The sequence below is a fragment of the Nyctereutes procyonoides genome, unplaced genomic scaffold (genome assembly GCF_905146905.1).
Source record: "Nyctereutes procyonoides isolate TBG_1078 unplaced genomic scaffold, NYPRO_anot_genome, whole genome shotgun sequence".
Taxonomy (NCBI): Eukaryota; Metazoa; Chordata; class Mammalia; order Carnivora; family Canidae; genus Nyctereutes; species Nyctereutes procyonoides.
The window spans coordinates 26,563,035-26,575,789 of record NW_026575024.1 but is presented as its reverse complement, the minus strand read 5'-3'; the positions used below and the strand labels follow the sequence as shown (position 1 = coordinate 26,575,789).

At 47.7% G+C, this 12,755-nt stretch overlaps 1 protein-coding gene across 1 annotated transcript in view; it reads left to right on the top strand.

The window, feature by feature from the left end:
- Nucleotides 1-12,235, top strand: part of TTLL9 (tubulin tyrosine ligase like 9) — a 42,407-nt gene extending 30,172 nt beyond the window's left edge. Inside the window, exons 11-15 of the mRNA XM_055305011.1 lie at nt 2,915-2,973; nt 3,882-4,078; nt 5,915-6,028; nt 7,219-7,343; nt 11,411-12,235. Coding sequence (XP_055160986.1) covers nt 2,915-2,973; nt 3,882-4,078; nt 5,915-6,028; nt 7,219-7,343; nt 11,411-11,487 — 572 coding nt within the window. The 3' untranslated portion in view covers nt 11,488-12,235. The remainder of the gene's footprint in view (nt 1-2,914; nt 2,974-3,881; nt 4,079-5,914; nt 6,029-7,218; nt 7,344-11,410) is intronic.
- Nucleotides 12,236-12,755: the final 520 nt, after the last annotated feature.

The window sequence follows — 12,755 nt, the reverse complement described above, 5'->3', positions numbered from 1 at the left end:
GGCTCCATTTTAAGACCCTGGGATCACGATCTGAGCCAAAGGCAAACGCTTAAATGACTGAGCCACCCAGGTGCCCCAATAAGACATATTTTAACCTGACCTTAAATATATATATTTACATTTTTATATGTAAAATGTATACACACAGAGTTATTCACACAATATTATTCTGTTTACACAGTTATTCAAATGTTTTATATATATATGTACATGCACACACACACACACACACATATAAAAAATAACCATCTCGGGATCCCTGGGTGGCTCAGCAGTTTGGCGCCTGCCTATGGTGCTCAGGGCGCGATCCTGGAGTCCCGGGATCGAGTCCCGCATCAGGCTCCTGGCATGAAGCCTGCTTCTCCCTCTGCCTGTGTCTCTGCCTCTCTCTCTGTGCCTCTCATTAATAAGTAAATAAAATCTTTTAAAAAATAGCCATCTCAAAACTGTAATAATGAATAGAAAGAAATTAAAATGCCCGTGTGGGATGGCAAAATGAATGATAAGGCTTCTGCATGATATTGCATGGCTGTTATAATGAGGTCAATTGAACTGTCATGGAAAGGTATCTAAGGTAGACTATTAAGTGAATAAAGGGTATAGAACTGGTAGGTTTATGATCCTGGTTTGGCTTTTAAGGAAGGATGGTTCTGTTTAGAAGAAAGTAAAAAAGGATAGTCACTAATTTATTAACTCTGAAAACCAAGGAGGATTAGAATCAGGTCAGGAGGGGCGCCTGGGTGCCTCAGTCAGTTAAGCATCTGCCTTCACCTCAGGTCATCATCCAAGGGTCCTGAGTTCAAGCCTCACCATGGGCTCCCTGCTCAGTGGGGAGCCTGCTTCTCCTTCTCCCTCTACCTATTGTTCCTCAGCTTGTGCTCTCTGTCAAAGAAATAAATAAAATCTTAAAAAAAAAATCAGGTTAGGAACTTTTATTTCCAACTTTACACATTTTCCTGTATTATGAATTGTTTTTATGACCATTATGTATTATTTTAATAATAAAAATAATAAAACATTTAAAGAGTATAGTGTTTCACTATACAAGTGGTATAGCTTTTTAAAGACAAATCAGAAAATTCAGAAAATGTACAAATTTCTCTAATCATATTTTCCAGAGACAACTATTTATCCTTCTGATGTATTTCCTCACAGGTTTGTATGCATAGTTTTGTTGTTGTTGTTGTTGTTTGTATTTTTTAAATTAATTATTTATTTGACAGAGAGAGCACAAGCAAGGGGAGCAGCAGGGAGAGGGAGAAGCAGGCTCCCTGCTGAGCCACCCAGGCACCCCTGTTGTTTGTATTTTATAAAGGGGTGATCCCACTGTGTAAACATAACCGTTTTTTCACTAAATATGTATTTTCCATGTAGACATTTTTTATTAGTCATAAAATATTCCACTGAGTAGATTTACTGATTTACTAATCTTGCACACTGCAGGCATTTGGGAAGTATTCAGTTTCCTCCAATTATGACATATAATGCTGCAAATAAACATATTTTTCATATTTTACCATATTTAAGATTTTACCTTCAGATGACATGGTGGAAGTGTACATACTGGATCAAGGGCTTGTGGCTGGATTGTTTTCCACAAGGTTCTTTTGTATTTTTGCCCTGCCATTGACAGGGCCCATTTTGTGCCAGCTCTCCAGTACTGAAGACAATCATTTTAAAAAGACATTTCTGAAACAATCGGTACTTGTCGGTGAAGCATATATGGGCATTCATTATGCTTGCAATGATTCTGTAAGTTTTGTGTTTTTCCAAATAAAAAGGTTAAAAAATATGTAACCAGCCTCATGGGGAAGCAGGGTTTTGCCTTAGAATTTGCATTTCTTCCAATTGTATTTTTGTCCCATTTACATCCCTTTAAGATTAGGTACCTTCTATTACAGGAAACTTCAGGCATTTTCTCAAATGGTCTTTTGTCAGTTATAGCCCCTCCAATGTTTTCATACCCCTCTATCTACTCACCTATTAGGGTCATAAACTTTTTTCCTTTTTTTTTTAAAGATTTTATTCATTTATTCACGAGAGACACAGAGAGAGAGGCAGAGACACAGGCAGAGGGAGAAGCAGGCTCCATGCAGGGAGCCCGATGTGGGACTCGATCCCAGGCCCGCAGGACCATGCCCTGGGCAGAAGGCAGGTGCTAAACCGCTGAGCCACCCAGGCTGCCCTTTTCTTTTCTTTTTTTTTTTGTATATTTTTTTTTGTTGGAGTTCAATGTGCCAACATATAGTAGTATAACACCTAGTGCTCATCCTGTCAAGTGCCCCCCTCAGTGCCCATCACCCAGTCACCCCATTCCCCCACCCACCTCCCCTTCTACTACCCCTTGTTCATTTCCCAGGGGGCCATAAACTTTTATTGTTAACAATTTGTGTGGGATTTCCATGTGACAAAAACATTAGCCTGTCATATTGCTACAAATCTTTTCTCCAGTCATGCTTGCTTTTCATTCTTGCCTTGATAGCTGATTAAGTTTATTTTTACATAGTCGGCTCATCCACTGACTTCCTCTGTGATTTCTATTGTCATTTCTAAGCTAAAAATTTTTTTCCTGCTGAAAGATTTCATAATTAATCAGTTCCACTTCTTTACAGATTGGTTTTGATGGTTTGCTTACTCTTTGCCTGTTTCCTCACCTATGTACTCCCACTTAATAGGTAGGGAACCACTTACGAGGTTAAGTGACTTGCTCAGGGGCGTGCAGCCAGTAAAGATGCAGGAGGGATTTGAACCCAGGTCCATCTGATTCCAAGGCCCACATATGTGCTGTCTGAGCTGTTGTGTAACCTTCCTCATCAATGGCCAAGCACGAGTCTTAGTTTGGTTTCTGGGGGACACATGGAGCAGGGCTCATCCTTCTCGTTGGCACTCGTCCTTGACTACCAACCTCTCCCAGATGTTCACCTCACCAATGTTGCTGTGCAAAAGACCTCTCCAGACTACCACCCAAAGAAGGTGAGAAAGCTTGGCTTCTGTCCTCCAGGTCCAGCCTTTTGGGAACTGATTGGGGTAGGGAAGTGGAGTACCAAGGAGCCTATCTTGGGGTCATAATTTACCAGTGAGGTCAGGACCACCCTTCCCACTGGCAGGACCCTGGGCAAGAGTACAGATATAGACCTACACATCATGTGTCTGAATATTCAAGTGGCAACTCAAAGAAACACACCCTGTAACAAAATGTGTTCTATTCTACCTTGACAAGTATACTCCCATCTATCTATCATCTATCTATCTATCTATCTATCTATCTATCTATCTATCTATCATCTATCTATATCTATCTATCATCTATCTATCTATCGTCCTTCCATCCATCCATCTAATAACCTGTAAGGCCAAGTTCAAATTTAGAATTCTCGACTTCTCAGAGTTAAGATCTAGAACAGAGGGGCACAAGGAGAGCTGGCCCCCAGCTCACACCTACTCCCTTCTTTTCCCTCTCAGCTCTACCCCACACAGTGGGGGCCTCCTGCATACACACGCCCCCATTTTCCTGAAAACAATAACCAGTTGGTCCTCTTTGGGCCTTGGGGGTACACACAGTGCATTCTGTCCCCAGGAGGGCAGGCCCAGAGAAGAAGCCTGTGCAGGGTGTTTGGGCAGCGACTTATGGGGTCCTGGGTACTCTGTGCTCTAGAAGGAGAGGTACAGGCTCTGGGTGGGCACATCCCCCCCGCCTCTGGAGCATACAGTAGCTTTGCCCCACAAGAGGGACAAACTTAGAGTTCTTCTCATCACCAGACTCAAGCTGGGCCCCTCTTGTCCAAGCCCAAGGCCTAATGGTGATTGAGGGTCTTGGTGGGCCAGGTCCCAGTTAACTGAGGCTCCCTCTCCCACTTGACCCCGGGTGCTTGTGGCCCCAGGGCTGCAAGTGGATGCTCCAGCGCTTCCGTCAGTACCTGGCATCCAAGCACGGGCCTGAGGCAGTGGAGGCGCTCTTCAGCGATATGGACAACATCTTCGTCAGGAGCCTGCAGAGCGTGCAGAAGGTGATCATCAGTGACAAGCACTGCTTCGAGCTGTACGGCTACGACATCCTCATAGACCAGAACCTCAAGCCGTGAGTGCATAGGCTGGCGGCCAGGAGAATGGGGGGATGTTTTATACTGTGCCTCGACTGCCCAGTTTTGATCTCTGCCACTTCCGAGTCGGGCACACTTCCTTGGTTTGTGCCTCAGCTTTGCCCATTTGTAAAACGGGCATTGTGCTTACAGAATTATTTTTTTTATTAAATTTTTATGTATTTATGATAGTCACAGAGAGAGAGAGAGGCAGAGACACAGGCAGAGGGAGAAGCAGGCTCCATGCACTGGAAGCCCGATGTGGGATTCGATCCCGGGTCTCCAGGATCGCGCCCCGGGCCAAAGGCAGGCGCCAAACTGCTGCGCCACCCAGGGATCCCTGCTTACAGAATTATTACGAGGAATAAATGAGGTTCTGTCTATAGAGCACTGAACCCCATGCCTGGCACTGAGAGACCTTTGCTGAACATCTGCTGAGTCAGCGATCCTCTCCTAGAAACTTCTTTGTAAGCCCTGCTGCTTTCAGGATGCAAAGTGCCGTGTAAGGGAACATTGTTACCATGTCTCTTCCTGCCAAGAATTTGGTGCACTCCCACAGTGCCCACAGAGAAGGTTGAACGGACGAGGAAAATAAGCCTGGAGTGGTAGCGACCCCAGGGATGGTCCTCATATGATAGATACAACGGGGCACAGAAGCTCGGGGTGGGGGGGGTATTCTGCGTGCTTGGAGGTCACGCAGTAAGTCAAGGGCAGAGCCAGGCCCAAGGCCATAATTTCTGGGCTAAGCGACTCCATGCTAACACAGTGGCCTCTGGAGCCACCTCCTCCCCAGGGTCACTGGAGAGGCACTGAGGGGCTTTCCGAGCCAGGAGCTGGAGCTCTAAAATGAGACCTCTGTCAGACGCAGCTTCAAGAGAAAGAGGCTCCTGGGGCCAGCGACCTCTCCCCTGCCCCTGTTGTAAGATGCGGCTGCCGGCATTCAAGTGGACCTCCATGGGGAAACAAGCTTGGGAGGGGAAGGGGCCACTGCCACTGACAGACCGGTGAGGCCTTCGCTCTGGGGCCCCAGGTTCTTGTCCATAAATGACTGGGTTGCACAGAACCAGAGTTTGCAAGCTGGAGGCCCTTGGGCTGCTTTGACCCGCAGACACTTTGAGTTTGGACTTCAGATTGTTTTTTTTTTAAATTTTTATTTATTTATGATAGTCACAGAGAGAGAGAGAGAGGCAGAGACATAGGCAGAGGAAGAAGCAGGCTCCATGCACCGGGAGCCCGATGTGGGACTCGATCCCGGGTCTCCAGGATCACGCCCTGGGCCAAAGGCAGGTGCGAAACCGCTGCGCCACCCAGGGATCCCCAGATTGTTTTTTATCGAAGTTCACTGACAGTCTCTAAAAACGGGGAGATATTTACACAACAGTCTGGAAAACTAAGAGAGTCTCCCGACCCTGGGCTCGCACTTCTGCGCGGCAGCAGTCTCCTTGGGGGCCGTGGCAGCAAGCGCTTCCCGTGGCGGGCTCTTCCCAGCCCACCTGCTCCTGCCACCGCCAGCGGCCAGGCACTTGCCCTTCCTAGGAAAGGGAAATTTGTCTTGTACTCACGGCTCTATTGGAAGAAGAAAGAGCAATACAAGGGCGCCAAGATCATCCTGCCCCCGCAAGCTTGCCTCAGGTACCACCTGGTCCCGGTGGGGGTTTTGAGTTTGTAACAATTATTTTCAAAAAGTTTTAGCCACTGAAGCCTCTCTTCTTGTGGGGAAATGGAAAGAGTGACCTTGGTTGAATTGGGCCCAGGCACTGCATGTAGGCTCAGTGAAGTTCCAGGGCCCCCACGGACCAGGGATCCTGAAGCCCTCCGTTACCCTCCTTCCCCAGGTGGCTCCTAGAGGTCAACGCGTCCCCATCGCTGACAGCCAGCAGCCAGGAGGACTACGAGCTCAAGACCTGCCTCCTGGAAGACACCCTGCATGTCGTAGACATGGAGGCCAGGTGAGGGAGGGCAGCCGTGCTCAGGCACCCCCGTACGGGACAGTCAGGGCTCCCCCCAAGGAAGACAGAGAACTCAGAATGCTGGTGCTTGAGTGGCACTTGGATTTGGCTCAGGCCTGCAAGCCATTTTATAGATGGACAAACAGAGATGTCCACCTAGGGTTAGATCCTGATCTAAGGACTCGGCCCTTTCGGGGCAGAGCAGGACCAGCTACAGCCTTCTGACATTCAGCCCAGCAGGGTTTCCTGGACACTTCCTGGCCATGAGACGCTGGACTCTGTGTGTTTGAGCCTCAGTTTCCTCGTCTGTAAAATGGGAAGCATCACATTTACTTCTCAAGATCATAAAATTGATTTACCAAGAATATTTATTGTAAAGTGCATAACTCACAGTAAGTGTTCAGTAAGAGACTGTATATTGTCGTAACATGGTGTATGTCACTGGAAGACCCAGGGCCTGACTTCAGGAAAGGCCGAATCCAGGCACTCAGTCAGCATTGGTCAGTCTGTCTGCCCTCTCAGTATCTCCCTTTCTCCCTCTTCCTCCCTACCCTCCACCTCTTTCCTGTGGGTCACCTGTTCCCGATTATTCCAGCAAAGTTTGAGGGCTAACTCTCATGGGTGAGGATTGTGTCCTATGCCCACCTCTGAACCAGTCATTGTAACTCTGATTATCTGGGCCTAGATCTTGTGCCCACCCCCCAGCCCGGCAGGGTCAGCCCCACCTGAGCCAAGTGAGTGAGAGAAGGGATACGAGTTCTCAGAAGAAAAGCCAAGGCTAGAAGCCGAGTGCTAAGCAAGCAGAACCTCCAGTGTCCTCTAGATCTACCATCACTTCTTCATTTGACAAACATCCGAGCCCCTACTGCGTGCCAGGATCTGTGCCACACCCTGGGGACCCAGTAAAGGACACAACAGACCTAGTCCCTGCTTTTCTAGAGTTAATGGTCCAGGAAGGACAGACAGCAGACTCTAAATGGGTTCATGTTACCAAGGGCAGGGGTGGAAGCCTGGGGACAACGTGGGAGATGGCCCTCTGCCTCCTGCTTGGGCCCCAGGAAATGGGTGGGCCAGAGGACTAGTGACAGCAGGGCACCAGTAGGGTGCAGGGAGGGAGCAGGTGCCTGGCTGCGGTGTTAGGGCTCCACATGTGCACCTTCATTATCCCCTTGTATCTCCTGCCTGTCCAGGCTCACAGGAAGGGAGAAGCGAGTGGGAGGCTTTGACCTCATGTGGAATGATGGCCCTGTCAGCAGAGAAGAGGGGACTCCTGACCTGTCAGGGATGGGGAACTTTGTGACCAACACACACCTCGGTATGTGGGGCCAGGTGGGGAATGGGCACCAGGGATGTCATGAGAGAGGCCAGGTAGCCTAGGAGACAGCTTGGCACAGTGGTTAGACTGTTTTGATTTGATCTACAATTTACCAGCTGTGTGGCCTTGGGCAAGGGACTTAACCTCTCTGTTCCTCATCTGTAGAATGGAGATTAAGAGGTTTGTAATCTCAATATATGCCTAGAACATCACCTGGTACGTAGCAAGAAATATTATTAATCTGTCAGGAAGTAGATTTCAAAAGGCTTAGTAGAAAACAACCCCCCCGGAAATGCAAACTATGTTAAGAGAAATTCAGGGCTTGACTTTAAACTTGGTTTTTAAAAAGTGAAACATTTTCTTGATTATAAAAAGTATTCACTTACTGTAGGATATTTGAAAACTAAAAGGAAATAAACCGTCCAGACATAACCAACTTTAACAATCTGTTGTATTTCCTTCCAGTTTTTCAAAAATGCATATATTCACACTTTTTTACAAAATTGGCATTGGGCTGGAGTTTTGAGTCACACTTTTCCACGTAGCATATTCCATGTCATTCAACAATATTAAGAGGCTCTCTTCTGGAAACACATTTTGGCCAGGTCCGAGCTAAATATTTTACATACGTTATTTCATGCTTAGGCAGCTTCTGTCATTTTACAGATGGGGAAATGGTCTCCAGATGTTATATAACTTGCTGAGGGTCCCAGTTCTAAGTGGTGAGCCAGACCTTGAGCCCTAACCTCTCTTACTTGAAAACCTGAATGCTTGATCGCTAGAAAATCCTGTCCCTTAGCACAGTTAAAAGCAAAATTACTACAGGGCTGTAAAATATCCCAGCTTGTATACGTGCCAACCTTACTAAACCCATTTCTTATAATTGACCATTTGGGAGGATTCCAATTTTTTACTTTTATAAATAATGCCATGCCATGATGAACATCCTCTCACATAAAGCTCAGCTGAAATTCTGGCTGTTTCTTTAGGACAGATTCCTAGAATTACTGGGTCAGAGGGATGGACTTATTACAGCCAAATTTCTTTCTAGAAAGATTACACACAAATCTGCCTGTTCTTGAGTTAACGAAGAGAGAAAGAAGGAAAAAAAAAAACCTTTGTCAACTTGATAGGCAAAAAAATTCTGATTTGTTTTATATAATATATTCCACTGATTACTGGTGAGGTTTCAGATTTTTCAATTTGCATTTCTTCTTTCATAAGCTGACCATACTCTATGTATTTTTCAGTGGGCTGAATCTATAAAGGCCTTGGATATTAATAGATTGATATTACCCATCTGTCAAACTTATGATATTTTCCTGAAGTCGTTATTTGCTTTTTAAATTTTATTTGTGGCTTTTTTTATGAAAAGAAGTTGGTTATTTTTAAAAGGTGTTATTCATCTATTCATGAGAGACACAGAGTGAGAGGCAGAGACATAGAGGGAGGAGAAGCAGGCTCCATGCAAGGAGCCCGATGCAACTCAATCCTGGGACTCTGGGATCATGCCCTGAGCTGAAGGCAGACACCCAACCGCTGAGCCACTCAGGCGTCCCTGAAAAGTTTTAAATCTTTTTTATAGCTTAGTGTTTTAGGATTGAGTTAGGCTACAAGCAACTGAAAAGCCAACTAAGAGTTACACAATGAGGGAATGATCTGTCTTGAGCCATAGGAAGTCTTGGGGTAGGCTTGGCAGGGCTGACACAATGTATGCAAGATGTTGGCAGAGACCCTTTCCTCTTTCCACTTTGCCACACTTAGCAGGTTGCGTTGGTGCTCATGCTTGTTGCCTCATGGTTGCAAGATGGCTGCTCCAACCCCAGACACTGTGTCCTTGTCCCAGGCAGGAAGAAGCAGAAAGGCCCAAGGGCCAAAGCTTTTTCTTCAAGTTTTGACTCTATTCCAAACGGGAAACCTTCCCAGGGCTAACACCATACTGGCAAGAACTGGGTCACGTGGCCACCTCAACTGCAAGGAAGCCTGGGATATCAAGTAATTTGCTTGAGGAAGGTGGAGGAGAGGGGATTTATGAAAGACTTTTGTCCAGCAGATTCCCTAGGTTTGCCACGTTGTGTTTTGAAAGAGGCCTATCCAGTGCTCTCAAGCTTTAATGTGCAAATAATCATGTGGAAATCTTGTTAAAGTGCAGATTATGATTCAGTAGGTCTGGAGTGGGGGCTTAAGATTCTACATTTCTAATAAGCTCCCATGATGCTCTATTATTTAACTATTGCTATATAACAAAACCAACCCTCCCCAAACCCAGAGGTTTTAAACAATTACTGTCTTATTTGCTGATTCTTCAGCTCTTGCCTGGGGTTGCTCCTAGGACTGCAGGCCCCCAGCAGATTCACTGAGACACAATGGCCTAGAATAGCCTCGTTCATGTGTGGTGGTTGATACAGGCTGGCAACTGGGCCTCTCTTTCAAGGCGGCCACTTGTCCTCCAGCAGTCCAGCCCTGGCTTCCACATGGTAGTCTCAGGGTTCTGAGAAGGTGAGAGAAGTCCTGGTGAAGTCTCTTGAGGGCGAGGCTCACAATCCCTCAGTGTAGTGTCATTCCGCTAAAATCTGTTTGTCAAAGCTGCTCCAGCCCAGATTCACAGGGCAAGGAAATAGACCCCATTTCCAGATGGAGGTGCAGCAAAGCACCTTGCAGAGATGTGTGCATAGAGGAACGGAAGGAATCGTTGCAGCCATCTTTGCCAATCATTGGCCTCAGATATGCTGCTGGTCTCTGGACCCAGTTGGAGTTGCAAAGATGTAGAACAGCGGTCCTCCATCTTGGCTGCTATAGGAATTCTACAGGAGCTTTCAAAAATATTAATGCTTGCCGAAAGTAAAGATACAGTTGGTCTGGCCATTAGTCTTTCTGAAAGGTCCCAGCTGACTCTAAAGCACAGCCTAGGTTGACAGTCACTGCCTTAGAAGTCTCTAAAATAATCCCCAAGGCTCCATTCGAGTGTCTGGATAGATGGTAGTGAGTACAAGAGAAGCTGGTTGGGGTGGGAAGAGCATCGATGAAATGAGTTAGGGAGGGGTCCAGGGGTTTCTGGGTGAAAAAAAAACTAGCATGTAACTCAGAGATGAGTCTAGAACTGTAAGAAGGGGTTTGCATTGGACATGAAGATTTGGGAGTTATGAAAGAACCAATTAAAGTTAGGGTTCCATGGAACTCACTTTGGAAAACCCTGGAACACTTAGAGTGGGCCTCAGCTGGGTGGAGCCTTGATGACCAGTGAGTGCCTAGGAGGCAGGGCTGGGGCTCAGAGGTGCTGAGAAAGATGGCATATGCATCCAGGTCTGTATAGTTGTGGCCACAGAAATCCAGTCATTCAACCAGCATTTCTGAGTGCATCAGTGTGTCTGGCCCAACTAAATGACCACGGAGCTGTCTCACAGGCCATTTGTGAGAACACACACGAAGTAGGGGACACCGTGAATGTGCTAGGAGAGGAGGCAGCTCAGAAGCTCGTGTTGGCCTCTTAAGCAGGGACTGCCTGGGACACTTCCAGGGGCGGAGGGGCCGCTCGTGGAGAAATTTTCTCTCTTAACCACTTGTGGCTCCCCTATGGAGTTGCACAGAGAAGGAAGCTAACACCTAACCTATTAGGTACCATGCACCGTGCTAGCTTGTGATGCATGACCAGTGAGCAAAGCCAAGAGGAAGGTTGTGTGGAGCAGTGGTTAAGAGCTTGGCCTCTGGCGCTACATAGCCTGGGTTCAAGTCTCAGTTCTGCTACTTGCAGAGTGATTTGGAGCACTTTTTTTTTAAACCTCTGAGCTGCAGTCTCTTCTACACATCATTCCTGTGAATCGATTTGGCATCTGGGTCAAAGTAAGCCAAAGTGAATGTCACTCTTTTTTGGTGATCCTTATATTCACTCCAGAAAGCAGGTATCCTGGTAAGCTGGAAGCGGGTAAAATACCTGCCTGAAGGCCACGGAATAGAGTCAGGACGCAAACCATCAGGGATGCGCAGACCCTCCCAGCTGGTAGTGGGAGCACAGTGTTCCCCCCACCCACCCCAAGGCCATCCCAACCAACACTCCACTTCCCTTCCAGGGTGCGTCAACGACCGGAGCAATCAGCTGAAGCAGCTGTTCCGCTCCCTTCAGAGCCAGAAGAAAGCCTCCAGTTAAGTTCCCAGCTGCAGGGAGGACAGCGACCCCAGGAAGGTGCTCCGCAGTCCTTGCCTACCTGTTTCCAGCACCGTGGCTGGCGACCTGGAGCCCTTGCCTCCCCTCCTCTGGCCTGGCAGCAGCTTTGCGGGCTCAGCAGCCTGTGGTGCGCGGCTCACTGCTCATTCTGGGCGCCCTGGAGACCCCAGGCCCACCCTGGGCACCTGTGCGCTGGGAGACAGCCAGTCCCTGGGAATGGGTGTGCTTTAGCCTTGCAGGACTGGCTTGGCAATCAGGCCCAGGGAGGACAGCGGCAAGCCCCGCTACCCCAGAGACCATATCCAATAAATGAGCACAGGCCTTAGTTGGGAGTCACTGCGCACTGGACCTGGTTCAGGGGATGCTGTTTGCTGACACCAAGTCCTCCTGGGTTTGACCCTTTGATGTCTCCAAGGTCAGTGCTAAAATGATCCTTCAGAAGCAAGGGTTCAGAGACTAGGGAACTGGTCTTAAGGTGTGCAAGCAGTCATTAGACTGTGTTTATTGGGCTCTGGGGAAGGGCTGAGCCCTAAATACACCTTTCTCTCCTTGAAACTCCCAAGCAGGAGAAATGGAGAATCCCCAATTTCTCAGATAGACAAGGTAAAGGTAAGGAAGGCTGAGGGATCCCTGGGTGGCGCAGCGGTTTGGCGCCTGCCTTTGGCCCAGGGCGCGATCCTGGAGACTCGGGATCGAATCCCACATCGGGCTCCCGGTGCATGGAGCCTGCTTCTCCCTCTGTGTCTCTGCCTCTCTCTCTATCATAAAAACATTAAAAAAAAAAAAAAAAAAAAAAAAAAAAGGAAGGCTGAGCTGCTTAGCGAGGTCTCTACAAACAGGTACTTATGGGGAAGTCAGCTGGGTGATGGAGGTGCCTCTCTGCACCTTCTTGTTTCAGGCTGGGAGCTGAGCTTTTTAAACAGAAAGCCTTGGCCTGGCAGGCAAGAAGATGGCTTGGAGAGTTGGGTGCAAGTACAAGTTCTGCATTTTCTATATATTCCCCATTCCTAAGCCTCCTCTAGGTTTAAGAAAGATTGCAAGAGAGCGGGCTATGGGCAAACTCGACAGGGACCTACTATGGAACCCCAGGCCGATTGTTACAATTATCCCTGCTGCAAGACAGGCAGATTTTGACTGCCTAGGGAAGGGAAGGGTTTTTGGAAGGTACAATACTGGCAAACCCAAGACGTGAACCAGCCAGCCTTGGGAAGGCCAGAAGCCAGGTCACTCTGGGTCTCTTGCGTCCAGAG